The sequence below is a fragment of the Pimephales promelas genome, chromosome 18, assembly GCF_988280905.1.
Source record: "Pimephales promelas chromosome 18, fPimPro1.hap1.1, whole genome shotgun sequence".
NCBI classification, from domain to species: Eukaryota; Metazoa; Chordata; class Actinopteri; order Cypriniformes; family Leuciscidae; genus Pimephales; species Pimephales promelas.
The window spans coordinates 15,283,228-15,311,147 of NC_142786.1; the positions used below are offsets into that span (position 1 = coordinate 15,283,228).

Consider the following 27,920-nt stretch of genomic DNA (forward strand, 5'->3'; position numbering starts at 1 on the left):
CATTCATGTTTATTTGGTGCTGTATTTGGTATTATTAAGGCGGAGTAACTGATATTAAGGCGGAAGAGAAGATCATGTGCTGCTGCTTCTCTTGAGCTGAACCAGAGCGATCTCACGCCACAGCGCCAAAATGCTATTTTTGAATTTCGTAAGAAAATGGACCTAATTTGAAATTTGTGACTTTATTTCATAATAATAGTAACAAAAGCACAAAGATTATTACGATTTATTGGATAGGATACGTGTTACAATGTTCCATTCAAGTCAATTCTTGAGGTTTAAGATAAAATAAATAAGATAGTAAAAATGAGAATCGATTAATATCGAGAAATCGATTTTTTTTTACCCAGCCCTATTTGAATGCCCCACCCCCCAGCCGAACTGAAATTTTTGATTGGTTTTGCACCCGAGTCAGATCTGTCTGTTAATGGCTGAAGTGCAGGGCTCCACCGCAGTAGTTTTAAAAAGTGTCTGTCAAATGTCAGCTAGCCCGGTTGCTCCATCGGCACCTTTGTCACAGTACCATAGTACTTTTGTACTTTTGGTAAAAAACAAATGTAGCGAAGTTGAATACTGTATTTTTATTATACTCAAGTAAGAGTAGAAGTACCACATTTTAATTATACTCAAGAAAGTAGAAATTTAAAAAAAAAAATCAACTCAAGTACTGTAACGAAAGTATTTTTAATTAGTTACTTTCCACCTCTGCTGATACTCACCACAGTTGTTTGATGGATTTGTAAAAGGCGTGTTGTGCTACCAATAACGATTTAGATAGCGATTGAATCTAGCTAGGTCAGGTAAATATGTGATGTTGAGTAAGTTATATTTAGCTGTATAAATAACAGGGAATTAGAGTAAATAATTATTCAAAACAGAAATATATACGTAGCGTACAGACGCAAACCAACTCAGCAGCAGGCAGACAGGAGCAACCTTCACATTTCACAAATCAACACGCATTTCTGAATCATTACTTTATTCATTTTGTTTTCTGATGGCAGCTGGATTTCTCTGCAACTCTCTGTTGTTTGGATGAGCAGCGGTTGGCTGGATACTGGAGTGCCTGCAGAACTCTGACCGGAACCTCAGACCCCAACGAGAGCCAACACACCCCATATGGCCAGATCAGCGGCTTCATGAGGAACCACAATTATGGGGTCAGCAAAAACACCCTTACTGAAAAACCACATGAGTTTCACATGTGTAAAAACACATGTGATCACATGTGACAACGTGGACATGTGATTTTGCACATGTGAAATTTAACATGTGAAATATGTGCAACACATGTGCTTTGCACATGTTAAACATGGGAAACATGTGCTTTTGGAACATACCCCCATGTGAAACACATGTGATTACATGTGAAAACCATGTAAAACCCATATGATTACATGTGAAACCCATGTGATTACATGTGAAAACCATGTGATTACATGTGAAACCATGGGATTGCATGTGAAACCCAAACCCATGTGATTGCATGTGAAACCCATGTATATTCCCATGTGATACCCATGTGATTACATGTGAAACCCATGTGATTACATGTGAAACCGTGGGATTGCATGTGTAACCCAAACCCATGTGATTACATGTGAATCCTATGTGTGATTGCATGTGAAACCCATGTGATTACATGTGAAACCCATGTGTGATTGCATGTGAAACCCATGTGATGACAAGTGAAACCCATGGGATTGCATGTGAAACCCAAACCCATGTGATTACATGTGAAACCCATGTGATTGCATGTGAAACCCATGGGATTGCATGTGAAATGTAAAATTCCCATATGAAATCCATGAGCTTACATGTAAAACCTAAAATTCCCATGTGAAACATTTAATCACATGTGAAACCCATGAGATATCATGTAAAATGTAAAATATCTCACGTGAAACCCATGAAATAACATTTGAAACCCATTAACTATCCATGTTAAAGCTACACACTATGTAAACCTGTAACTTCATGTGAAATCCATGTAAAAACCATTAAGCAATATACCACAGAAAACGGTAGACCTACCGTGTTCTTTTGTAGGGTCTATAGCCTAATGTTTCCCAACATTAAAACAAATAATTCAAATTTACTTTTTATTTCATTTCAAAATATGCAATACAAATTGAATGTTTAAAACAAACAAAGCAAAACCAAATAAAAATTATACATAAATACATAAAAAGACACAAAAAAACGCAGATATACGCGCATGTGAGTGTGTGTGTGTGTGTGTGTGTGTGTGTGGTGTGCGTTTGTAAAATTGTGTCTCAGTCCTTTGTGTCTTCTGCAGCAGGCATCCTGTTTTGGGATAGAAAAAGATCAAAGATTAGGGCAGTGCAAACCATAGACTGTAAAAAAAAAATATGGACGTAGTGTCCATGACGTCACCCCGTAGGTTTCTGATCAAGCATTTTTGAAGCCTAAATTGGATGGGTCTTAAAAACTAATTATTATTCATTTGTAATATTATTATGTCATTAAACATATGTAAATAGGGCCCTATAAAATCCGTTTTATTTTTTCCCAAATTCTGTTTTTTTCCGTTTTAATTTTAGCAAATTCTGTTTTTTCCATTTTAATTTTTTTTTTTTTTACCCTTTACTGTTATTTTAGTTGTAAAAAGAGTGTGCTCTTAATGCTAATGATTAAAATGTACACAAATAAAATAGGCATTTTCTCTTAAAATGACAAATACTGCATGATGCAGCATAACACTGCACTCTTCAAGTAACAACAAAATATGATTAGCCGCGTTTCCACTGCCGGGCTAGGGGCGGGCCAGAGCTAACAGCGAGCCGAGCCGAGCTAGTGGCCTCGGGCCTCAAGCACCGGACTTGCGTTTCCACTGCCGGGCCAGTAGCCCCACAGCGTTGCCTTAAACCCCGCCCCTAACACGCCTTTCTGGATCAAACGTCATACAACCCAACCCATTTCAGCGGGTATTATGAATTAATTTATTTTTTAAATTAGGAAGATAGCATGTATATTAACTCACTTGCCGTGGCTGCAATAGTGTCCCGATTGTCTCGCGAGTCGCCACTAATAATAGGGACTTTAAGCAACAGCCTCTGGTGGAACGGCAACGGCAGTCTGGCGTTCTATTGCGCATGCGCGACATTAACTGCTACTTCTTGACGTTCTACTGTAACCGTCTACTACGGGAGAACAGCTGATTTGCCGTAGTCGTTACTACGTGACAGATTAAGACAGTTAATGTTATGTTTTAGGTTATGTGGCATTGAAATCGTTTCTGTATATCATTAAAGGAGCAATGTGTGATTTTTAGCGACATCTAGTGGTTCGGTTGCGAGTTTGCACCAGGTTTGCACTAAGGGCTCAGCCCACTGCTCACCCCTCCCTTTCGAAGAAGCTACGGTTGCTAAAACGGGACAAACATCTTGTCGGCTGAGACAGCAGAGAATAGCCAGAGTAAGCCAAGAGTGTGTAACATTGTCACTGTTTCTGTACCACAGTCCATTATAAACCACATCATGGATACTGTTTACAAAGCCATAGTCAGGTGAGGATCAAGGGTTTTAATATATAATTTAATATAATAATAGTAATCAGCTGATTGTCTCACAAACGTAACCAGTAGCACATTTCTCCACACATACTGTAGCAAACCCATAATACAGCGAGGGAGCAGCTATATATTTTTTTCTAACAGGGTAGTAATAGTTTAGCTGGCTAATATGAGCTGTTACTGTGGCTGAGCTGGGACGCGTCCGCATCGCATGAGTCCAAAGGTCGGAAGTGCGCGCGCTGTTACAATGTCATCTCCGCATCCCATAGATACTATTTACTACACACAATAGGCTTTTTTCTCTGATTTTGAAAACTCTTCGTGATCGACTTTAGTGATCTAAAAGTCTCTATCGACGGGTTAGTGATTCCTGTAACGTATTACGGTCAATGACATGAATACTAATCATCAGCTGTCTCACGAACGTAACAGCACATCTATCCCCAACATAACAAACCCATAACACAGCGAGGGAGAACTAAGTTACATGAAACAATCCCAACTACATTTTACACCACTCACAAGGGAAAAGTCACTACTCACGGAGTGTAAGGCTAGCTTCCAGCTTTCCGCTACTTCTCTTTCAAGGTAGTGATGAAACGCGTTCTGATGCGCTGTTTGTTCGCGTTCGGCTACGGTAGGAATATGACGTCACAACATGGCGACCTTCATAGAAGGGGATTCCCGCGGTTATGGAGCTATTAATGTCTCATTCTAAGGTAATAAAAACATTACGGTTACGGTTGAAGCCAAAAAATTATTCCATAATTTTGTAATCATTGTCAACGCAGTCTCTTCTGAGGCAGACCATGAGCGGGCTAGCTAGCGGCTCATTGGTTCGCTCAGAGAGAATGCACGAACCTATGGGAGAGCGGCGCTGAGTCCGCGCCCAATGAGCGGACGGCGCTCGCTCACTGCATCACAGCCCGCCAAAAGGGGCGTGGCTACAGTGTATAAAGGTAGCTCTCCCAGGTTAGTTTGTCGATTCTGTAGCATGAAGCGAAACGCTAAAGGGGGGCAAGCATGGCCGGGAACGCAGTACTCGTTCCCTCATCTAGAGAGAACCGAGGTTACGTTAGATAACCGATTCGTTCTCTTACGAGAGGTTCTCTCGTATTGCGTAAGCTAGCTTACGCTACGGGAACACCTGGTCAACGCCGTGCGCGCTAAGTAACCACTAAGCATCCCAGGGGGGGAAACACCGGGGGAATCTTAAAGTGGATGAAGATAATAAGGCGGCCAGCATAGCGGCCGTTATCATCTGGTGCAAAACGCCCTAAGGCGGCCGGCGTAGCGGGCCATGAACGTATAATGCATAAGCACATAGGGGAACACAAGGGGTGAGCCGGTTGTGATGGAACTCCCGATAGTGCGGCTTTCTATAGGAGAGCTGTAAGTACTAGACCGCCAGAATTTTAGCCTGTAAGGCTGGAACTTCCAAGTTATAAAATCTGACAAAAGTGGAGGGGGAGGCCCATCCCGCAGCCACACAAATGTCGTGAATGGAAATTCCGCAGGACCATGCCCACGATGAGGCCATGCCTCTGGTGGAATGAGCCCTGATGCCCAGAGGGCAAGGCAGGTCTTTAGCGGCATAAGCAGAGGCAATCGCGTCTACTATCCACCTGGATAGAGTCTGTTTCGAGGCGGCTAATCTCTTGGAGCGGCCACCGAACGACACAAACAGCTGCTCTGAGCATCTGAACGCGGCAACGCGTGTAGTGTACACTCTGAGAGCCCGAACCGGGCAGAGGCGGTCAGCGTCACGTTCGCTATCGGATGCAGGCAGCGCCGATAGAGAGATCACTTGCGCCCTGAAAGGGGTACCAATCGCTTTCGGAACATAACCGTGTCTAGGTTTCAGAATGACTATGGAGTCATTCGGTCCAAACTCCAGGCACGCGGCGCTCGAAGACAGCGCGTGAATGTCCACCACTCGTTTTACTGAGGCGAGAGCCGTCAGAAGAACGGTTTTTAGCGAGAGGTATTTTAGCTCCACGGACTCGAGTGGTTCAAACGGTGGGGCTTTCAGAGCTTCTAGAACTATAGAAAGATCCCAGACCGGCACCGTAGGGGGGCGAGGGGGGTTCATCCTTCTGGCTCCCCTGAGGAAGCGGATAATTAGCTCGTCTTTGCCCAGAGACTGGGCGCGCCGGGGTTCAACGAACGCCGCGACGGCTGCCACGTAAACCTTAAGAGTGGATGGGGACCTGCCCTTATCCAGCATCTCCTGAAGGAACACGAGCAAAGACGAAACCTCACACGTCCGTGGGTCCAAGTTTTTGTCGGTGCACCATTTGGAGAACACAGACTATTTTGCAATATAGAGCTTTCTGGTAGAATCCGCTCTGGCGTGTTTGATCGTGTTCAGAACCCCTTCTGGCAATTCGACGCGTAGTCGTTGGTCACCCATGCATGAAGCGCCCAGCGCTGTGGATGGGGATGCCAGATCGAGCCGCGGGCTTGAGTGAGGAGATCTGCTCTGATTGGAATGGGCCACGGGGCTGTCTGTGACAGCCGCGTAAGCTCTGGGAACCAAATCTGATTCTCCCAGCGTGGGGCTATGAGGAGCACCGAGTGGCGTGAGTCCCTGATTCTCTGAATGACCTGCGGTAGCAGAGAAATCGGGGGAAAAGCATAGAGCGGACGGCGGGGCCAATCCTGGGCTAGCCCGTCCTCGCTCTTTGAGAAGAATATTGGGCAGTGAGCATTCTCTTCTGACGCGAAAAGATCTATCTCCGCTCTGCCGAATAGGCGCCACAGCGTTTGGACTGTTTGAGTGTGCAGGGACCATTCTCCGGGGGAGACCAGGTTTCTGGACAGCATGTCTGGACCGTCGTTCAGATGGCCCGGTACGTGCGTCGCTCTGAGCGAGAGCAGGTGACTCTGGGACCACAATAGGATGCGGCGTGTCAGATGAAAGAGATTCTTGGATCTGACGCCGCCCTGACGGTTGATGTATGATACCACGGCCATATTGTCGGAGCGAATCAGGACGTGGTGACCATGTATGCGCGGGAGGAAAAACAGCAGCGTGTTCTCGACCGCGATCATTTCCAGACAGTTTATGTGTAGGGAACTCTCGTGGCTCGACCACTGGCCGGCGGCCGGTGAGCCCTCGCAAACCGCACCCCAACCCGAGTTGGATGCGTCTGTCGAGATGACTTTCCAGCGAGAAAAAGTCCCCATGGTAACGCCCCTCTGAAACCACTCGATTACTGACCATGGCTGCAGTGCAGTGATACATGTCTGAGTAATCTTGATCATCTGGCGGCCCGTCGTCCACTCGCGGTGGGATATGCGGCTCTTTAACCAGAGTTGAAGGGGGCGCATGTGCAGAAGACCCAGCTGTAGCACAGCGGAGGCTGAAGCCATATAACCCGGCATCCTCTGAAAAGATTTCAGGGATGTGTGGGTACCCATCTGAAATGAGGCGGCTAGGCGCTGAACACGGCGCGCGCGCTGTGTGGATAAGCGAGCCATCATTGTGACAGAGTTCAAATCTATTCTAAGGAATGAAATAGTTTGACTGGGCTGGAGAGAGCTCTTTGTCCAGTTGACAGAGAGTCTCAGCGCTTCCAGATGGTTGAGGAGAACTGTGCGGTGCGACAGAAGCTCCGTCTGGGAATCTGCTATAATCAGCCAGTCGTCCAGATAATTCAGAATGCGCAGCCCCTGACTTCACAGGGGAGCGAGCGCTGTATCCATGCACTTCGTTAACGTACGGGGAAGTAAGGATAGGCCAAACGGGAGAACGGCATACTGGTAAACTTGACCCTCGAAGGCGAAACGTAGGAATGGCCTGTGATGAGGGTTTATCTGGATCTGAAAATAGGCGTCTTTCAGGTCTAGAGAGATGAACCAGTCCCCCTGGCGGATGTGTGCGAGGAGTTTCTTGACTGTGAGCATTTTGAACGGTCTCTTCATGAGCGCTTTGTTCAAAGCCCTGAGATCTAAGATCGGCCTGAGGCCGCCGTCTTTCTTGGGAACCAGAAAATAACGGCCGTAAAACCCCGACTCGGTCATAGATGGCGGGACTCTCTCTATAGCGCCCTTCTGCAGTAGCTTGGCTATTTCTAAGCGAAGCGTGTTCATAGCAGCCGGGCTGACAGTGGATTCGAGCCGCACGCGCGAGCGTGGCGGGCGGCGGCGAAACTGTAATCGATAGCCATTCTTTATTATGCTTAAAACCCACGGGGAGATGCCGGGGATGGCTTCCCACGCTTCGCATCATGCGGCTAGCGGTTTGAAATGGTGATTTCGCCCTGATTGCTGCACATAGCGGGCTGGACACTGGGTGTGGGCGCGTTTATAATGTGGTTGGCAACGGGACTTACACTCAGAGAGGAGTTTATGGGCCGTGTGACAGAGCGGGCAGAGGGGGGACACGCGCACGGGCTCGTGGGCGTGCTTATGTTCTCTGCTACTGGAGCGGATAGTGCTCGTTCCGTGAGAATGGGCTCTGTGAGAGACCCGGGGCATATGGTGCTTGTGTGTATACGTGAGCACATGCTTGTGGGCACATTTTTTACACTTGAGGCTTTTATGCTCTTTTTGTGAACTCTCTGGGTAGCCGTGAAAACGGCTTTTAGTCGCTCGCAAGCGGGCAGGGAAACCGGCTTGATTGTGGCGGTGAACTCTACTGTAGTCGGCGGTGAGACGGGGACTAACAGTGGGCGAAGCTTTGACGGCGGTCCGGCCGCAGCGGGAGAGAGCCGCCTTTTTCTCAGCTGTGCTAGGCAGACTTCTGTTGATCGGGCTTCAGCGCGATCTTGGGTCGAGGCCCCCGGGGAGGAGGCTGCCCTGTCTACGCTGGGGCTGCTGAGCTTGCTGAGGCGGGCGCTGCTGTGAGGAACACGGCGCGTTCTGAATCTCCCATGTCGGTAAGCGTGAGCCATAAGTGTCTCTCAGCGACACAGAGGGCGGCCATGCATTTCCCCAGGGCTTGTGCGGCAGCTTTATTGGCGCGAAGGGAAAGGTCCGTAGCGCTTCTTAGATCCGAGAGGATGGGCGGGTTCCTACCGCTGTTCGCCATTTCGCACAAGATGTTGCTCTGGAGCACCTGGAGGACTGACATTGAATGCAGCGCTGAAGCGGCCTGTCCGGCGGCGGCATAGGCGCGGGCATGAAAGTTCGAGGTCGCTCTGCACGCTTTTGATGGAAGCAAAGGGGAGGCACGCCATCTAGCAGAGGGCGGGCAAAGATGAGCGGCGACCGAGTCCTCGACGGGCGGCATAGCAGCATAACCCTTCTTGGTGGCTCCGTCCACTGAGCGCAGCGAAGCGGACACATCGGAGCGGTTACGAGCCGAGAGAGGGGCATTCCAGGACTTCGTGAGCTCATTGTGAAGCTCAGGCAGGAATGGTGCAGCCCGGCTGCAGGCGGGGGCCGGGCGCCGGTGCAGGAACTTCCCATCCATCCGGTTCGGTGGTTGCTCGGGGGGAGGAGACCACTCGAGACCCAGGCGGTTGACGGCCTGCGAAAGGAGGCGCGTTAGTTCCTCTTCGATGCCGGCGCGGGTTCCCGCAGACTCTCTCGTCGATGAGCCGATCGACGACCAATCCTCGCGGTCCGAAGCGTGCAGCGAACAGGAGTCGACAGAGCGGCCACTCGGCGGCATCTGAATGTCCGGCTGGGGCGGAGAGGGAGAGCGGTCGGTGGGCGGCGGCGGCCCACATGGATCCGCAGGGGGCTCCGGCGGCCTCTGGGAGCGGCGTTTCTTCTTCCGCGGCGAAGTGAGAGGCGGCGCGGGAGCGGTTTTGACCGCCTGCAGTCGAGCCCGCAGGGAGGACAGAGGCAGGTCCTCGCAGTGGTCGCATCCTCCGTTGGCGAGTGCGAGCTCTGCGTGTTCCACTCCGAGACAGAGAACGCAGATGGGGTGGCGGTCTCCTGCCTCGAGTGAAGAGCGGCATGAGCCGCAGGAAATTCGAGGCATCTTGAAAAAGACGCTCGTGCTCTTTTAGGAATTGAATGGAATAAAGGATACGCGTCGGATGGCGCTAGCTTCCTGGGCGGCTGAAGGTGGCAGACGGCCGGCTTCCTCAGACTCCGGAGCTCGCTAGAAGGTGCCTTCTCGACGACGGTGGCTTCTTCCCAGGACAGCGGATGCGTGTAGCTCGCTGAATGAAAAAGAATCGACGAACTAGCCTAGGAGAGCTACCTTTATACATTGTAGCCACGCCCCTTTTGGCGGGCTGTGACGCAGTGAGCGAGCGCCGTCCGCTCATTGGGCGCGGACTCAGCGCCGCTCTCCCATAGGTTCGTAAATTCTCTCTGAGCGAACCAATGAGCCGCTAGCTAGCCCGCTCATGGTCTGCCTCAGAAGAGACTGCGTTGACAATGATTACAAAATTATGGAATAATTTTTTGGCTTCAACTTCTCAGCAAAGATGAATCTTTCCCGTAGCGTAAGCTAGCTTACGCAATACGAGAGAACCTCTCGTAAGAGAACTGTTTATTTCCGGCTGCCGTCGCCGTTCTATCAGCAGCTGTTGCTTAAAGTCCCTACTATTGGACTTTGGACGGTTGTGTTTTTGAAAAAATACCGGAACCGTGCAAAATTCTTAAGTTTCGGTTCCGAAAACGGTTCTGATGCCGATGCGATATCATCATGTGGGCGAAGTGCTGGGAGTAGAAGACGCCGTCTTATTCCTAAATGACAAAAACTTCACCACTGAAGTTGCGATTTGCTCTCACACGCGCTGCATTTGTCACACACAGACACACGCACGCTGCGCGCGCCGACCGCCGAGTCACTCTCTAGCCTACATTCAAATCTGTTTGCGCTGAGAGAGAGAGAGCAGTTGTCGATATAAAACTGCTTTACAATCACACAGTCTCAATATTTATTTGTTTCACATATTCAAATCATTTCCGTTACAGAATTAGTGAGATTATAGTTTGAGTAAACATTGACGGTAGTGGTCAAAACAGATGCAGTCCGTATATTTTTTGTGTTCAGAATTTACAAAATATATACAATGAGCGAGTACATCATGATGTTTTTTTTTTTCAAACCGTGTTTTTGTCTTATCTTGAATCACTACGTAAAGCCTGTAATAAGCGTTAATACTCGGACTTCTTGTTTAGACTGGCCGGCGGATCGCAGCTGCTGCGGAGTAGCCCAATGCCTGCGTGACTCGTCATGGACATAAACAGAGAGAAGTAGCTCCGGCAACAATGTTCTTCCGCAAGACGCATGCAGTTCTGTTTATTAACTGCTAGAGCGCCGATTTATCCAGTAATGAAATAAGTAAAGTCTTTATGAATCAATCATTCAAACCGTTTTAAAAAATAATCTGTTCTACACACATATGTGTGTTAAAGCATATTCTACTCCTTCTGAGAGGGTATTCTTGACTGTTGGAGATACAATAAAGGAGAGGTCTAAATTATTATAGAGAATGCAGAATTTTTAAATTTCCTTTATATATATATATATATATATATATATATATAATTTTTTTGTTGTTGTTGCAAAGATTGCTTAATAATATTTTGAGTTTGTTTATATTACCAGTCTGTTAAACTAATTTGTCAAGTACTATAAGAAATAAACACAAAAAGGATTGTGGATTTTTCTCTTACTAATATTTTTTAATTGAATGGGAACCGGAACCGGAATCGTTTGGCGGAACCGGAATCGGAACCGGAACCGGAAAATTTCTGGAGACGCCCACCATTCAACTTGAAAGAAGTCATATAACCATTTCAATAACTCTGAAGCTGTTAAATTAAGCTACAATAACTGCAAAGTGTCCCTTTAATAAGAATCATTTACTCTACGTCGTCTTGCTACGCCGTGAGAAATAATACTATCTAATAATCCTGGAAAAACTTGCCTCAGAAGTGCTGGTAGTGTCATTTCGATGTGAAAGTAAGTTATTTATTCTTAACCCCTTAACGCCCACTGTCACAAATATGCGACAAACCGTTTGACTCAGTCAACCAGCCGAGATAACGTCTGCATTCCCCCAATGCCGGTTAGTGCATATTCGCTACGGACCTAGGACCTTCGACAAGCACTTGTTTCTAGTGGGACCACAAAGTGACGGACTTATTTCCTGTTTACGCACAAGGATTACTCCGGTCAGGAACATTTGCAACATACCAAATTGACCATAATGCCCGCTGTTGCAGATTTGCAACATACCAAATTGACAATCATGCTGTTAGCATGATTAACATGTTGCTAGCATCATGCTAGCACAATTCGCATGTTGATAGTATCATGCTAGCATGTTTTTAGCAAGAAGCTAGCATGAATAAAATGTAGCTAACATGATGCTAACATGTTTAGAATGTAGTTAACATGATGTTAGCATGATTTGCAATTAGCTAGCATTTAGCTAGCATGATTAACATGTTACTAACATCATGTTAACACAATTGGCAGGTTCCTAGCATGTTTTTAGCAAGAAGCTAGCATGATTAGCATGCAACTAGCATCATGCTAGCATGTTTTTAGCAAGAAGCTAGCATGATTAGGATGTTGCTAACATCATGCTATCTTGATTAGCATGTTGCTAGCATGATGTTAGCACAATTAGAATGTTGCTAGCATCATTCTAGCAAAAATTAGCATGTTGCTAGCATCATGCTAGCATGTCTTTAGCAAGAAGCTAGCATGATTAGCATGTAGCTAGCATCACAATTAGCACGTAGCTAACATCATGCTAGCATGTTTTTAGCAAGAAGCTAGCATGATTAGTGTAGATTTAAAATCTTTGTTCCCCTTGTTATTTAATTTAATAAAAAGACACCAGTCATTCTGCCAATATATCTTATTTATTTTACCAATTTATATAAGACATAAGGGAGAGAGAGTGATAATGGACCCGCAAAGATCTTCCTTTGATGATGTTTTTTTCTTTTTCGGACCATTCTCTGTAAACCCTAGAGATGGTTGTGCGTGAAAATCCCAGTAGATTAGCAGTTTCTGAAATACTCAGACCAGCCCTTCTGGCACCAACAATCATGCCACGTTCAAAGTCACTCAAATCACCTTTCTTCCCCATGCTGATGCTCGGTTTGAACTGCAGGAGATTGTCTTGACCATGTCTACATGCCTAAATGCACTGAGTTGCCGCCATGTGATTGGCTGCTTAGAAATTAAGTGTTAACGAGCAGTTGGACAGGTGTACCTAATAAAGTGGCCGGTGAGTGTATATGTATGTATGTATGTGTGTGTGTGTGTATGTATGTATCTGTATGTATGTATCTGTGTGTGTGTGTATATATGTATATATATATATATATATATATATAGATATAGATATATAGATATATACTGTATATATATATATATATATATATATATATATAGATATATTGTCATTGCATTCTTTCTTGTCTGACTCACCTGAAAGAAAGGCTCATTGTTATGCGGGTCTTTGTCTTCTCAGGTGAGAATCACCTAATTATACATGATGGGGTTGGCCTGTTCACACCCATTCACATATTGCCTTTCCCAACTTTTTTTTTTTTTTTTTTTTTTTCCACAATTTCAATTTCAGTTTTATGTGAATGATTAGACAGGATGATTTTCAGATCATTTTGAAGAAAAAAACTCTAGGCCACAACATCCATTAGTCAAAGTCTTGTAGACACATATTTACAGGATGGCCGCGGGTCATTAAAAAGTATTAAAAAGTCTTAAATCAATTTCCCTAAAAATAAGGCCTTAAAAAGAATTAAATTGTCTTAATTCAGATTGGATAGGTCTTAAATATGTTTGTCATGTCACCGCAAAGATGCAGACAAAGGCAATCGTTCTGCCAGCCAGATCGAATATTTTCTACAAGCTAACGTAACCTCTGTGTGTGTTTTAGAGACACGCAGGTGCGATCTCTATATTTGTGTAGGCCTATACTCGCATTAAAACAGAGTTTTAAAAGCAAAACATATTTATCCAACCCCTGTCTGTGTGTTACGTCTGTCAGAGTTTGAGGTCTGCCCAGATGAAGAATAGGAAAGACAGTACAAACGAACTTGTAGTTCCACGAGTCCTTTTATAGTTGCTTTCTTTCATTTAAGCATACTCTTCACATACATGTCGAAAGAGCGGATGTTAACAGGTTAAAAAAACACTCTGTAAAACGCTACAAATCAAAGTGGAAGTAAACGCATTATAATATAAAACAAACCCGCGATAGAGCGGTCATCTTCCTCTTTGCGCGTGCATTCTCACTCTCACTGAGCGTGCGCGCTCACATAACAACATCACGCGTCTTAAAGGCATATCAACATGTCATGGACACTACTGAACACTAGGTGGCCGTTACAGAGACTGAGTTCCATCTTTTGGACATTCATCATATCGCATTGGTTTTCATTTCTTGTCCTCAAAACAGGGCACTAATCTGTTTATTTTTAAGTCTTTGTAGTATTATTTTATACGGAAATAAATTATTTATAATTCTTATGATGAGAATAAAGTTAGGGTTAATTAAAAAAATTAATGGGAAAATAAATATATTGATCTGAAATATAGCAAATTAATTTTTTAATTTATAAATTAAAAGGTACAATAACCAAACATATCTCAGTCTTTTTTTAATCTTTTTATTTGTTTCATTAACAAACAAATTATACCAAACTATTATCAGTACACTATAAATAAACTGGTTATATGCCTTTATTAGTAAATTAAATCTAAGCCTTTATTAATATACTTTATTATTTAAAACATACAATGCTTAAGGCGTTTATAAAAATGCCGTCTGTATTTCTTTTCACTCCGCAGGCGACCGCACGTACGCAATTGACAATTGGTTATTGTCATTTCACCAATTTTTTTGAACAGACAGTGTGTTTACTTGGAAATATTACTGTATTTTCAGTTTTAATTTATATTTCCATCGTAAGTTTGGTCTTAAATTTAATTTAGAAGTGGTATTAAAAAGTCTTAAATTTAAATTGTTTATACCTGTAGCCACCCTGTATTTAGTATGTGTTTTGTGGCCTTATTTCAGAAACTTGTATTTTAAGTTTTTTCAATTACCACACAAACAATATTCTCTCAAAAATACAAACACGTATACATGTTGCTTGGTTCAGAAATCAGTTCTTGAAATCAACCAAGAATGTTATTGATTGGCCTGTACAGTCTTCAGATTTAAATCTCATTAAAAAATATTTGGTGGAATTTGAAGCAGTGGTAATGTGAAAACCAAAGATTATCCGTGATCTGGAAAATATTTTAAGAGGAATTGCATAGATTGCAATAGAGAGGTGACAGAATCTTCTAAGCACTTACTAAGCATTTATTGAAGGTTATAATTAAATATTCTGCAAAAACTTTACATTCTCAGTCAGAATCACTCAATTGTGTATTAATAAACTTTCTATAATAGTTTACTGATGCCTTTATTTAATTGTTTTTGTATAATTGTATTCTCGGCAGCAAAATGTCTTGCAGGTCAAAGGGGTTTAATAATTGTGATTGCAACTGTATATAAGGAGAAAATTTTGTATTTGTTTAGTGTTTGTTTTTGTTTTCACTGGAGCTTGCCAGGACTGTGCAGTTAGTGAAATGTGAATTTGTTGATTTTGTATATTAGTAACTTTGATCTCTGTTGTGTGTCTTTTTGCTGTAGGCTCTGATCGAGGCCTTTATAAGGGACAATGTTGCGCTCAGTCTACCCAACAGCTTCAGACATTCAATTCAGCTAGAGCTGTTGCACAAGCTTCAACAAGGGTGAGATATGGCTTGATGCTTTTTAAATGCTTAATGGATAATTATGTGTATTCAGGGTTCAAAATTACTTTTTGGACAGCACCTGAGACTGTTAATAACTACTGAAATGTTCAGAGCTTTTTTTTTTCAGTTTGCATAAAAAAGTAGAATGTGTTTAGTACTTACAATAAAAGCCTATCAAGAAAGAAGCCAACACTGTGAATCACACTGTTTGAGAAAATTACAGTACATAAAGTATGATAGATCTGTGTACTTTTTTCTCCATTCTTTTTTCGTTTTTTAAATCAGAAATTAAATTTATACAAAAAGTTTATACAAAATTCTTATTTTATTAAAAACAGAAATTATATTGAACTTGTTTATATGTGTATATACAGGGCTTGACGTTGAAACTCGTCAACCCACCAAATGTGGGTGGATTTCAGCAGTGGCATGTAACACAGTCACTCCCACTTGCCAATTTGGTGGGTTTCAGAGTGAAGTGACCGTGTTTACTCCTTTCTTTTCAACCATTGGATAGGTTTAAAAAAAAAAAAAAAGTATTTTGTATTTTTACTTATGACGAAGCACTGTTAAATATAGGTGAAAAACTATACTGCAAAAATAATAAATAAAATGGTTTCTTAAAAAGGCAAAAGAATGCATGCACGTTTTCTTAACCCTTTAAGTGACTTCTCAACCAAACGGTTGAGCACATTTTGAGTCACGATATTTTATTGAGAGGAGTACCTAACTTAACTCAAACTGATTGAGCCATCTCTATCATCTGGTTGAGTTATATTATGCCAAAAAAATCCACTAGATTTCAAGGTGTCAATCAACAGCACTTGTCACAACACTTCTTCTAACATGGATGTCATAAACAAATAAATCACTATAAAATCAAAGCCATATATCTAACCAAGTTGTGTTCCAAATTTAAAGTTGATATCACAAAAATTGAAGTTCTCATTGTTTAGGCATAATACCAAAAATGACATAAATTCCATTGAATTTAATTGTATGCATTGCATAACAAATGACAGTGATATTTGCCATAACAAATCAATAAATTTCTGTCCAAATATCACTTCTGTTACAAAATATGGAACCTCGAGACTCAGACTTTTCTGACAATGTGTTTTGTCAAGATTAGAAAAGGTTTTGATCATAATATGATGGGCAATGAAAAAGTATGGCAAATAATGTCTATGAATTCCGGTACCATTAATTAACATTAAGTGACATCTCAACCAATTTGGTAGAGGCCGATATTTAAATAATTATGGGATGTGTTGAAAAAAAAAATACATTGAGTGTGGTTGCTAGTGACATAAGAATAGCCTGTCGATCGCGAGGATGAAGATCTTATCATTGCAGCGCAATTTCTGCCTTCTCTGATTTCACTGATGCAGACACGATCATGTAAATACAGCAAGAGCTTCGTTGTGCATTGTAACGTGCGTCATTGAATTCATAACGAGTTTGGCAAGTGTCTAGATAAACTCGTGCTGTGTGGAAAGATATTGATCGCTTTCTGTATACAATTTATTCACAATTATTATTATTTTTTCATCCTACTAAAAGAAACGATGTGAAGTCCCTGGCTTGAATTACTGATGCATAAACAGTATTGAACGATTTTGAGTGAAAGATTAACGTTAACTTTACCTGTCTGAACTTGAACGACAATAACACATCAGCTCGGTCCGAGGCCAGCTCTTGGGAAGTTGAGGAAACAGTCGTCTGTGAAATGTTTGGAAATATCCAGAGAAAATAAAATTAACCCATTGTTTTTTCAGAGGCTCGGATAAAGGAACTAAAAATACTTTTGTGTTCATGTGTACATCCAAACACTGATCAGCGGCCATGCTTCGGCTGCGCAGCTCCGTCTCGTCTGTCACTGAACATGGGCTGGCATATGCAAATATTTTGGGTCATACATATTAATGATCCCGACTTTTACATCAGAGTCGGTATTATGTGGAGATTCGCCTGTTTTTCAGGGGTGTTTTTCAAAAACGAGATTTAAGTAAGAAGGAGAAAACAATGATGTTTGAGACTCACTGTATGTCATGTCCATGTACTGAACTCTTGTTATTGAACTATGCCAACATAAATTCAATTTCACATTATAGGGCACCTTTAATTTAATACTCAACTCCCACTGAGCTTTGTGATGCACTTCACTTTTGAAATAGTATAACTCGTTTATTTCTGGTTATATATATTTTCAAATTCCTGTAGTCACCTAGTTCAAGGGTTCCAAAATTTTTTCATTCCAGGATCCACCTAGACAAGTGTAATCTATCTCAAGACCCACCAAAATGATTTAAACACATGAATATGGGATGGGAGTGAAAGACATGAGTTTAATTGCAATACAAACTTATGGTACATTATCAAAAATGTTGATAAAGATTAAAATAGCATCACGTTGTTAAGGACAGAAAACCCTTTCGTTGCTTGTATGTGTATAGATTCATAAATATTTTCCCCATGTGTTGGTAATGTTAGGTAGCCAAAAGCACGTGAGGGGAAAAAAAACAACGCAAACAACGACCGTATCTCTAAAAGACAGACGAAAAAGAGTTGAACAGAAAACAGAGGTAAATGCATTTCCCAAAAGCATCGTATGTAGATCATAGAACCATTGCCACCAATGGTCTCTACGATCAACTAAGCTCACAATGCTTTTAGGAAACGCAGCCCAGACCTGAATCAGCCTTTCGTGACATTTGAATTCTTCAGTGTAATGCGATCTCATGCAGAATACAGTGCAGCCATTGGCGTGAATGAGTTTCTTCTTGTTAATAATGCGCACTGAACCACTTAATGAACCAATCCACTCTGAGACCCTGAAATTATCAAGTCACGCTTCATGAATTTAATAAATATTTTAATCGCTATTCTGTGTCAGTCCTTACTGTCAATCATTTGCCCAAAATTCTTGTTTAATATTCAAAGTAGTTTTTTACAGTAGACTGTAATTCTTCTCTATGCTGTGTGCATTACTGTTTAATTAATCAATTCAATTTAAATTAAAATTTCTTTAAGGCATGTACTGCACATCTATTTATTTAAATATTTAGTCATTTATTTGATTATATATTTCATTGGAAGAAGAGCACTAGTGCACAAGCAATACCTTTTGTCTGTCGAATTCATTTAAAAATATAAACTGAACAGGTATGAAATATAATCAGTAAGAGAAAAACACCTTTAAAAAAGAGAGGATAAAACAACACCCCCGCAGAAGATCAATGCCTACTTCAACACGGCCAGTTTTGCCCTACACTCTAAAAAATGATGTGTTGGTAAAAGGAAGCGGTACCCATCATTTTTGCATCATAATTTTAAGTAATCCCAATTTGGAATAATTTTACTTAAAATTAACAAGAAAATTTTTGTTAATTATTTGAGTTCACGCAACATTCTTTACTTAAAAATGTATGCATCACGCTACATATATTTTTAAGTAAAGAATGTTACGTGAACTCAAATATGTAAGTTTATTTTATGTAAAATTATTCCAAGTTGGGATTACTTAAAGTATGATGCAAAAATGGTGCATATATCTTTTAAGTAAATCCAACACAGTGCAGGCCATGTGAGATCAAAACAAATCTTAGTTCTGTTAACTTAACATTTAAGCTCATTTATATATAAAAATAAGACATTTAAATCAGTTGAACCAACCATTTTAACTTATTTTAGATCTTCAGCTATTGGTCTGCTTACTGCACTGCTCCAGATAGTTCAATGTCTTAAAATAAATTAAACATGCAAATCACACAAAATAAAGCATTTCACTTTATTATTTATTTTTTACCCAAAACTTTTAAATTGCATCTTAAAGAGCCCCTATCATAGCATTTGAAATGTTCCTATTTTTGTTTTGCCAAAACAAAATCCACTAGATTTCAAGGTGTCAATCAACAGCACTTGTCACAACACTTCTTCTAACATGGATGTCATAAACAAATAAATCACTATAAAATCAAAGCCATATATCTAACCAAGTTGTGTTCCAAATTTAAAGTTGATATCACAAAAATTGAAGTTCTCATTGTTTAGGCATAATACCAAAAATGACATAAATTCCATTGAATTTAATTGTATGCATTGCATAACAAATGACAGTGATATTTGCCATAACAAATCAATAAATTTCTGTCCAAATATCACTTCTGTTACAAAATATGGAACCTCGAGACTCAGACTTTTCTGACAATGTGTTTTGTCAAGATTAGAAAAGGTTTTGATCATAATATGATGGGCAATGAAAAAGTATGGCAAATAATGTCTATGAATTCCGGTACCATTAATTAACATTAAGTGACATCTCAACCAATTTGGTAGAGGCCGATATTTAAATAATTATGGGATGTGTTGAAAAAAAAATACATTGAGTGTGGTTGCTAGTGACATAAGAATAGCCTGTCGATCGCGAGGATGAAGATCTTATCATTGCAGCGCAATTTCTGCCTTCTCTGATTTCACTGATGCAGACACGATCATGTAAATACAGCAAGAGCTTCGTTGTGCATTGTAACGTGCGTCATTGAATTCATAACGAGTTTGGCAAGTGTCTAGATAAACTCGTGCTGTGTGGAAAGATATTGATCGCTTTCTGTATACAATTTATTCACAATTATTATTATTTTTTCATCCTACTAAAAGAAACGATGTGAAGTCCCTGGCTTGAATTACTGATGCATAACAGTATTGAACGATTTTGAGTGAAAGATTAACGTTAACTTTACCTGTCTGAACTTGAACGACAATAACACATCAGCTCGGTCCGAGGCCAGCTCTTGGGAAGTTGAGGAAACAGTCGTCTGTGAAATGTTTGGAAATATCCAGAGAAAATAAAATTAACCCATTGTTTTTTCAGAGGCTCGGATAAAGGAACTAAAAATACTTTTGTGTTCATGTGTACATCCAAACACTGATCAACGGCCATGCTTCGGCTGCGCAGCTCCGTCTCGTCTGTCACTGAACATGGGCTGGCATATGCAAATATTTTGGGTCATACATATTAATGATCCCGACTTTTACATCAGAGTCGGTATTATGTGGAGATTCGCCTGTTTTTCAGGGGTGTTTTTCAAAAACGAGATTTAAGTAAGAAGGAGAAAACAATGATGTTTGAGACTCACTGTATGTCATGTCCATGTACTGAACTCTTGTTATTGAACTATGCCAACATAAATTCAATTTCACATTATAGGGCACCTTTAATTTAATACTCAACTCCCACTGAGCTTTGTGATGCACTTCACTTTTGAAATAGTATAACTCGTTTATTTCTGGTTATATATATTTTCAAATTCCTGTAGTCACCTAGTTCAAGGGTTCCAAAATTTTTTCATTCCAGGATCCACCTAGACAAGTGTAATCTATCTCAAGACCCACCAAAATGATTTAAACACATGAATATGGGATGGGAGTGAAAGACATGAGTTTAATTGCAATACAAACTTATGGTACATTATCAAAAATGTTGATAAAGATTAAAATAGCATCACGTTGTTAAGGACAGAAAACCCTTTCGTTGCTTGTATGTGTATAGATTCATAAATATTTTCCCCATGTGTTGGTAATGTTAGGTAGCCAAAAGCATGTGAGGGGAAAAAAAACAACGCAAACAACGACCGTATCTCTAAAAGACAGACGAAAAAGAGTTGAACAGAAAACAGAGGTAAATGCATTTCCCAAAAGCATCGTATGTAGATCATAGAACCATTGCCACCAATGGTCTCTACGATCAACTAAGCTCACAATGCTTTTAGGAAACGCAGCCCAGACCTGAATCAGCCTTTCGTGACATTTGAATTCTTCAGTGTAATGCGATCTCATGCAGAATACAGTGCAGCCATTGGCGTGAATGAGTTTCTTCTTGTTAATAATGCGCACTGAACCACTTAATGAACCAATCCACTCTGAGACCCTGAAATTATCAAGTCACGCTTCATGAATTTAATAAATATTTTAATCGCTATTCTGTGTCAGTCCTTACTGTCAATCATTTGCCCAAAATTCTTGTTTAATATTCAAAGTAGTTTTTTACAGTAGACTGTAATTCTTCTCTATGCTGTGTGCATTACTGTTTAATTAATCAATTCAATTTAAATTAAAATTTCTTTAAGGCATGTACTGCACATCTATTTATTTAAATATTTAGTCATTTATTTGATTATATATTTCATTGGAAGAAGAGCACTAGTGCACAAGCAATACCTTTTGTCTGTCGAATTCATTTAAAAATATAAACTGAACAGGTATGAAATATAATCAGTAAGAGAAAAACACCTTTAAAAAAGAGAGGATAAAACAACACCCCCGCAGAAGATCAATGCCTACTTCAACACGGCCAGTTTTGCCCTACACTCTAAAAAATGATGTGTTGGTAAAAGGAAGCGGTACCCATCATTTTTGCATCATAATTTTAAGTAATCCCAATTTGGAATAATTTTACTTAAAATTAACAAGAAAATTTTTGTTAATTATTTGAGTTCACGCAACATTCTTTACTTAAAAATGTATGCATCACGCTACATATATTTTTAAGTAAAGAATGTTACGTGAACTCAAATATGTAAGTTTATTTTATGTAAAATTATTCCAAGTTGGGATTACTTAAAGTATGATGCAAAAATGGTGCATATATCTTTTAAGTAAATCCAACACAGTGCAGGCCATGTGAGATCAAAACAAATCTTAGTTCTGTTAACTTAACATTTAAGCTCATTTATATATAAAAATAAGACATTTAAATCAGTTGAACCAACCATTTTAACTTATTTTAGATCTTCAGCTATTGGTCTGCTTACTGCACTGCTCCAGATAGTTCAATGTCTTAAAATAAATTAAACATGCAAATCACACAAAATAAAGCATTTCACTTTATTATTTATTTTTTACCCAAAACTTTTAAATTGCATCTTAAAGAGCCCCTATCATAGCATTTGAAATGTTCCTATTTTTGTTTTGGGAGTTCCCAAAAACAGTTTAACATGCATGCAAGGAAAAAAACACTTTATTTGTCTTATAATACGCATTTATTTTTACCTGATTTGCTCAACGACTCCCAAATGATTGGTTCAAGGATTCATTTTCCCAAACACCTCCTTTGAGTGACACGAATCTGCGGCAGGAATACCCAGTCAGTTGTTATTGGTAAACCATAGGAAGAGATTGTTGGAAACGGAACACCCATCACCATTAATGGATTATAGCTTGTCAAGTGTTGTATACAGTGTATGAACAAACGTGTCCGAAAAAGTGCACTTTCCACACGGTCCCTTACTCGTGTGTCCGTCAAGAGCAAGCTTTCCTGGCGAAACTCACATTGCGGCGGCTTTTGAGGGGCAGTGCTTATTATATGGAGTGAAGTCATATTTGGCTAAGTCGTTTCAGAGCTTCAGCAAGCGTTTTTCTGTGGTGGAAATACATTAGCTACTAAAACTTCTTTGCCATTGTGGAGAGCGCAGTGCATGGTTGTATAGCAACGACAGCCATGGGCAAATCGGTCCAAATTTTACTATTAATAATAAAAGATCAGCTACTATGCATTATAAATGTCAGGAATGTATCTTTATTGACTCATTCTTTTTATAGAGATGATTGAATGCTGAAATATGAGGTTTATATTTTTTTTTAAATCTTTTGTGTTAACCTTTTTTTTAAGTTTAGTAGGTAAGATAAAAGACACTCCCTAAAAACAAATCTTTAATGTTATTAACTTGGTGAATTGATTCCATTTGTGTATTAGGCTTTTTGAACAAGATTCTGTGTATGTGATCATGTTGGTCACTATATTCATGAAATGAAAATAATTTACACAATGATCAACTTTATGTGTTTTTATAGTAGCCTATAATATGCAAAGTACAATTTTCTATTTTCTAAATAATCTCTGGTTCTGTCCTTTTCTCTGACATTTTAAGAGTGGCATAGGGCTACAAAAGCTATTTTAGGTCTATAACAGTTTGGATAGTTGTTAATATGATAGCTGTTCAAAATTATTTAAGAGATAAGTATTGTGTTACTAAATAGGCCTAAGTGTCTCTCTGACGCTTTTACTTTTAAAAACTCCATTTCGTGACAAAGTATAATTTAACAAGTCATAACTTAAAGTGTGCCATGCACATAATTCAAGGCAATAACCAATGCGCTAATGGTTACTTCCTCCCTTTAAAGTTAGATTAATCTAGCAAAATAACTGGATTCTATTAACTGTGTTTTTCAAATGAACGGAATGTGATTTTATTTTTGGGGTGTTTTTTTTTTGGTTGGTTGGTTGTTGTTTTTTTTTGGGGGGGGGGGGGCGCTCGAAGGGGGTCTCGCCCTGGGTGTTATTCAAAGTAGAACCGCCACTGCCCGCGGCCATCAGAGCCGGGCTGAAGCTGGTACCCGGGCGTGGCAGGGCGGCTCGTCAGCGCCCCCTGGAACGGGGTCCGAACACTTGGTCCATAACTCAAACACGCTTGTATGTAATAATATGAAACTCGGTACACATGCCGATCTCATCGTTTCATCTATACCTCACACTCTTACTTTTTACCCCAGCCCAACAGGAAGTCGGCTATTGAGGGTTGTTTGTAAAACGCACGCAATGGAATGTGAAATACTCCTCCGAGAGCTTTGATCCAAATTCGACGAAACTCAGTCAGCGTGAAGTCAAGACATTGAGGATGAAAGTTTGTGAGGGGATTTTTGATATCTCGAACGGTTTGGCCGTGAAACGAAACTATGGCGAGAAACGTGAAACAGGAAGTGTGTCATAACTTCAGCGTACACTAACTGATCTTGATGAAACTTCAGCAGTGTGTTCGCTGTAAGAGGACGATCACATGGATGCTACTATTGTGACTATTGTCAAAGTTATAGCGCCACCAACTGGCAGCAGGAAGTGTGTCACTTTCAAAATGCTTTGAAATCATCTTCTTATTTTAACCCGATTTGCTTCAAACTTCATCTGTATAATGTAAATACATGGAAGATGAAGACCTGTGAATAGATTCTTGATATCTTTGAAAGTGTTGCCGTGGCAACGCATCAAACTTTACCATTCTTTTAGGATGCTTTTCAGACTCTTAGCATGCTTGAAATTGCATGAAACTCAACAGACACATCACATTTATTAGCCAGTAGACATGTGCAAAGTTTCAGAAACGGGCGTGGTGAGGGCTCAGTAGCGCCACCTTTTGACAAAAGTGGGGTTGTTAGTTTTATCTACAGTTACAAAAATCAGTATGTATATTCTACTCCTCGAGCCGGACAACTTTCTAATTGACACTCATTAGCTAGGACCCACAGAAAGTCAGATATGTTTGTTTGAATGTGGTCATGCTCTCTTTGAGCTTACGTCTCTGTCTCTGTCTGTGTGTGTGTGTGTGTGTGTGTGTGTGTGTGTGTGTGTGTGTGTGTGTGTGTGTGTGTGTGTGTGTGTTTTTAGGGGGAGGGGGCTTAACCATTTCACTGCTGTGTGTCTGGCCTGCATAAAAAATACATTTCTTAACCCTGGTATGTTTTAAATATTTAAATGTTTTTTTATTTTAATTTTTTATTAGTAAAGGCATAATATAACCAGTTTAATTGTAGTGCATTGACAATAGTTTTATATAATTAGTTTATTAATTAAATTAACTTGGTACATAAACTTGATCTGAAAATTTGGTCCATAAATCAAACACACTTGCATGTAATAATATGAAACTCGCTACACTTATAGATCACATCAGGCCAGACAACTTTCGTGCTCTAAGTTTTAAGACAGTTCAAATGGAAGTCGGGAATTATGGATTGTTTGAATAAATCTCCTAGGAGAAATACATCAAATTACAACGCATGTGTTTACCAATCACCACCATACTCGGTGTGAATGAAGTCAAGACATTGAGGATGCTCAATCCCGGACAGATGTTTGATTTCTCGAACGGTTTGGCTGTGGCGAGGAAATGAATTTTATGACTGAAAAAGGACACATAAAATGTGTTATAACTTTGCTCGTTTTACCTACAGTTACAAAACTTGCCACGTATATTGTTCTCGTCAAGCCGATCAACTCTCTAATTAACAGTAAGAAGCTCAGACCAAAAGAAAGTCAGATATTGTAGTTTTGGATGTGTATCTTGTCTCTATCAGTGTCTGTGTGGGGAGTGGGGGGGGGGGTTGCTGGTGTCTGTGTGTGTGCGTGTGTGGGGAGGGCTGTTGTCTGTGTTTATGTGTGTGTGTGGTTGGCTGTGATTTTTCCTGAAAGTCCTTGTCTCTAAGTCCTTGTCTGTTAGCATAACAATTTTGTATTTTTTTAAATGACAAAATATGCATATAACCCCCATCTTTTAAATGTATAGTTTGCTTTAAATAAGAGTAAGATTGTATTTGTAATTGAAGCTGAAAGAGTTTAAAATTCATGTGCTATATTTCAATGTATTTGTTTTCCTAAAAATTTTAAAACACTAACCTCATTCTCAGTCAAAGCGGGGGCTACATTTTTGCACGTAATGCAGAATAACCCTAAAGGCACCAAGGTGGCGGTGCCACCGGCTTTATATATATATATATATATATATAGCTGCGAGCAGCGATGAAGGGCCAAAGCTGTCGGTACCGCCACCCCGGTGCAGTTTGAAGCAAATCGGGGTTTGACAAAAGTGGGGTTTAGGTAACTAAAGGCACCGGGGTTGCGGTGCCACCGTCTTGGGCCCGCAATCGCTGCTCGCAGCTATATTTATTATTATTATTCCGCTACCTTTTTGCCACTTTTGGCAACCTTAACATGCTCAAAAACTCTTGAAACTTTGCACACAGGTCAGAACCCGCGGCCATCAGAGCCGGGCTGAAGCTGGTACCTGGGGGTGGCAGGGCGGCTCATCAGCGCCCCCTGGAACGGGGTCCGAACACTTGTTCCATAAATCAAACACGCTTGCATCTAATAATATGAAACTCGGTACACATGTAGATCTCATCGTTTCATATATACTTCACACTCTTACTTTTTACCCCAGCCCAATAGGATGTCAGATATTTACGGTTGTTTTTAAAATGCTTGAAATGGAATTTTAAATACTCCTCCTAGAGCATTAATCCACATGGAACGAACCTCGGTCAGCCTGAAGTCAACATATTGAGGATGAAAGTTTGCGAGGGGATTTTTTGGCCGTGTCGAGGAAACGAAAATATGGCGAGAAACATGAAACAGGAAGTGTGTTATAACTTCTGCATACATTAACTGATCTTGATGAAACTTCAGCAGTGTGTTCACTGTAAGCGGCCAATCACATACATGTGACTATTGTGAGTCAAAGTTATAGCGCCACCAACTTGCAGCATGAAGTGGGTCACTTTCCAAATGCTTTAAAATCACCCTTTTGTTTTTACCCGATTTGCTTCAAACTTCATCTGTATAATGTAAACACACACCAGATAAAGACCTGCGAATGGATTCTTGATATATCTGATACTGTTCCCATTGCAACGCATCAAACTTTGAAATTATTTTAGGATGATTTGAGACTCTTAGCACGCTTGAAATTGCATGAAACTCAACAGACACATCACATTTATTAGCCAGTAGACATGTGCAAAGTTTCAGAATCGGGCGTGGTGCAGGGACTAAATAGCGCCACCTTTTGACAAAAGTGGGGTTGTTAGTTTTACCTACAGTTACAAAAATCGGTATATATATTGTACTCCTCAAGCCTGACAACTTTCTAATTCATAGTCATTAGCTCGGACCAAGAGGAAGTCAGATATTTTGGTTTGAAGATGGTGAGCCTCTCTCTGAGCCTACGTCCCTGTATGGCAAGCCCTTTTAACATTTAAAAGCTAAGTTTGCCTATGCGGAATTAACATTGTAAATATCAACAACGTCTTTCTGACTAGTCATAATTACATTTTGGATAGTTTTTTTATCATTTAAGATATCTGTAACATAATTGTGACTAGTCGAAATGACAGATAGAGTATGGCAAGCCGTTTTAACATTTAATCATTTAATCATGAAAGGGCCAAAGCCTGCGGCACCGACCCGCCATCGCTGCTCGCAGCTATATTTTTGAATGTATTTGCATTCCAGACATAGCCTTGTGTTTTATTTTTTTTCAAATGCCTGCGCTGGCTTTATAGCCACTAGGCTACTAGTTTTGCTATTTTGTGTCTACGACATACGCGTACAAACTTTATGGACCTGAATTTTGTATAAGTACTAATGTTGTAAATGTATTTTTCATGTATATATGTTTTATGATGTTATTTTTGATTTGATCAAGAACGTAAACTAATGCCAACGTAAAACAAACGTGTAAAAAGTAAAAATGTAGCAAATTATCATTCAGAAACGTTAAGTAAGAGCCATGTGTGGTGAGTTTCTGCTTGACTCTCTTCATCACGGCTTTCTCGGTCTGATTCTGCCTCAAACTGAACTGCAGTTCGACACCATTATTTACCTTATTTACATCTGGACCGGAGCTCATGACATGCACTTTTCACCAGTAAAGGTAATGGGTGTTAACCTTCCGGACAACATGAGCGACAGTTTAGCCAATCACAACACACCGGCCCAAACTATCCAATCTGAGCCCAATGCCTGTTTCTGAGGGCGTGGTTTCATAGACTCAGGAAGTAAACCGGTCGTTCGAGGACAGAGGAGAGTGCGGCTGACAATAAAGGTGAAGTTTATGAAAAATAAGACCTTTTAAA

The 27,920-nt window shown here is 40.6% G+C and overlaps 1 protein-coding gene across 3 annotated transcripts in view; it reads left to right on the forward strand.

Annotated features, from left to right (window-relative positions):
* The window catches only part of ints8 (integrator complex subunit 8), a 170,227-nt gene that overhangs the window by 97,829 nt on the left and 44,478 nt on the right, over window positions 1-27,920 (forward strand). For all 3 annotated transcript variants that reach the window (XM_039654282.2, XM_089122728.1, XM_089122729.1), the window contains 2 exons: window positions 1,005-1,160; window positions 15,133-15,233. In XM_039654282.2, coding sequence (XP_039510216.1) covers window positions 1,005-1,160; window positions 15,133-15,233 — 257 coding nt within the window. The remainder of the gene's footprint in view (window positions 1-1,004; window positions 1,161-15,132; window positions 15,234-27,920) is intronic.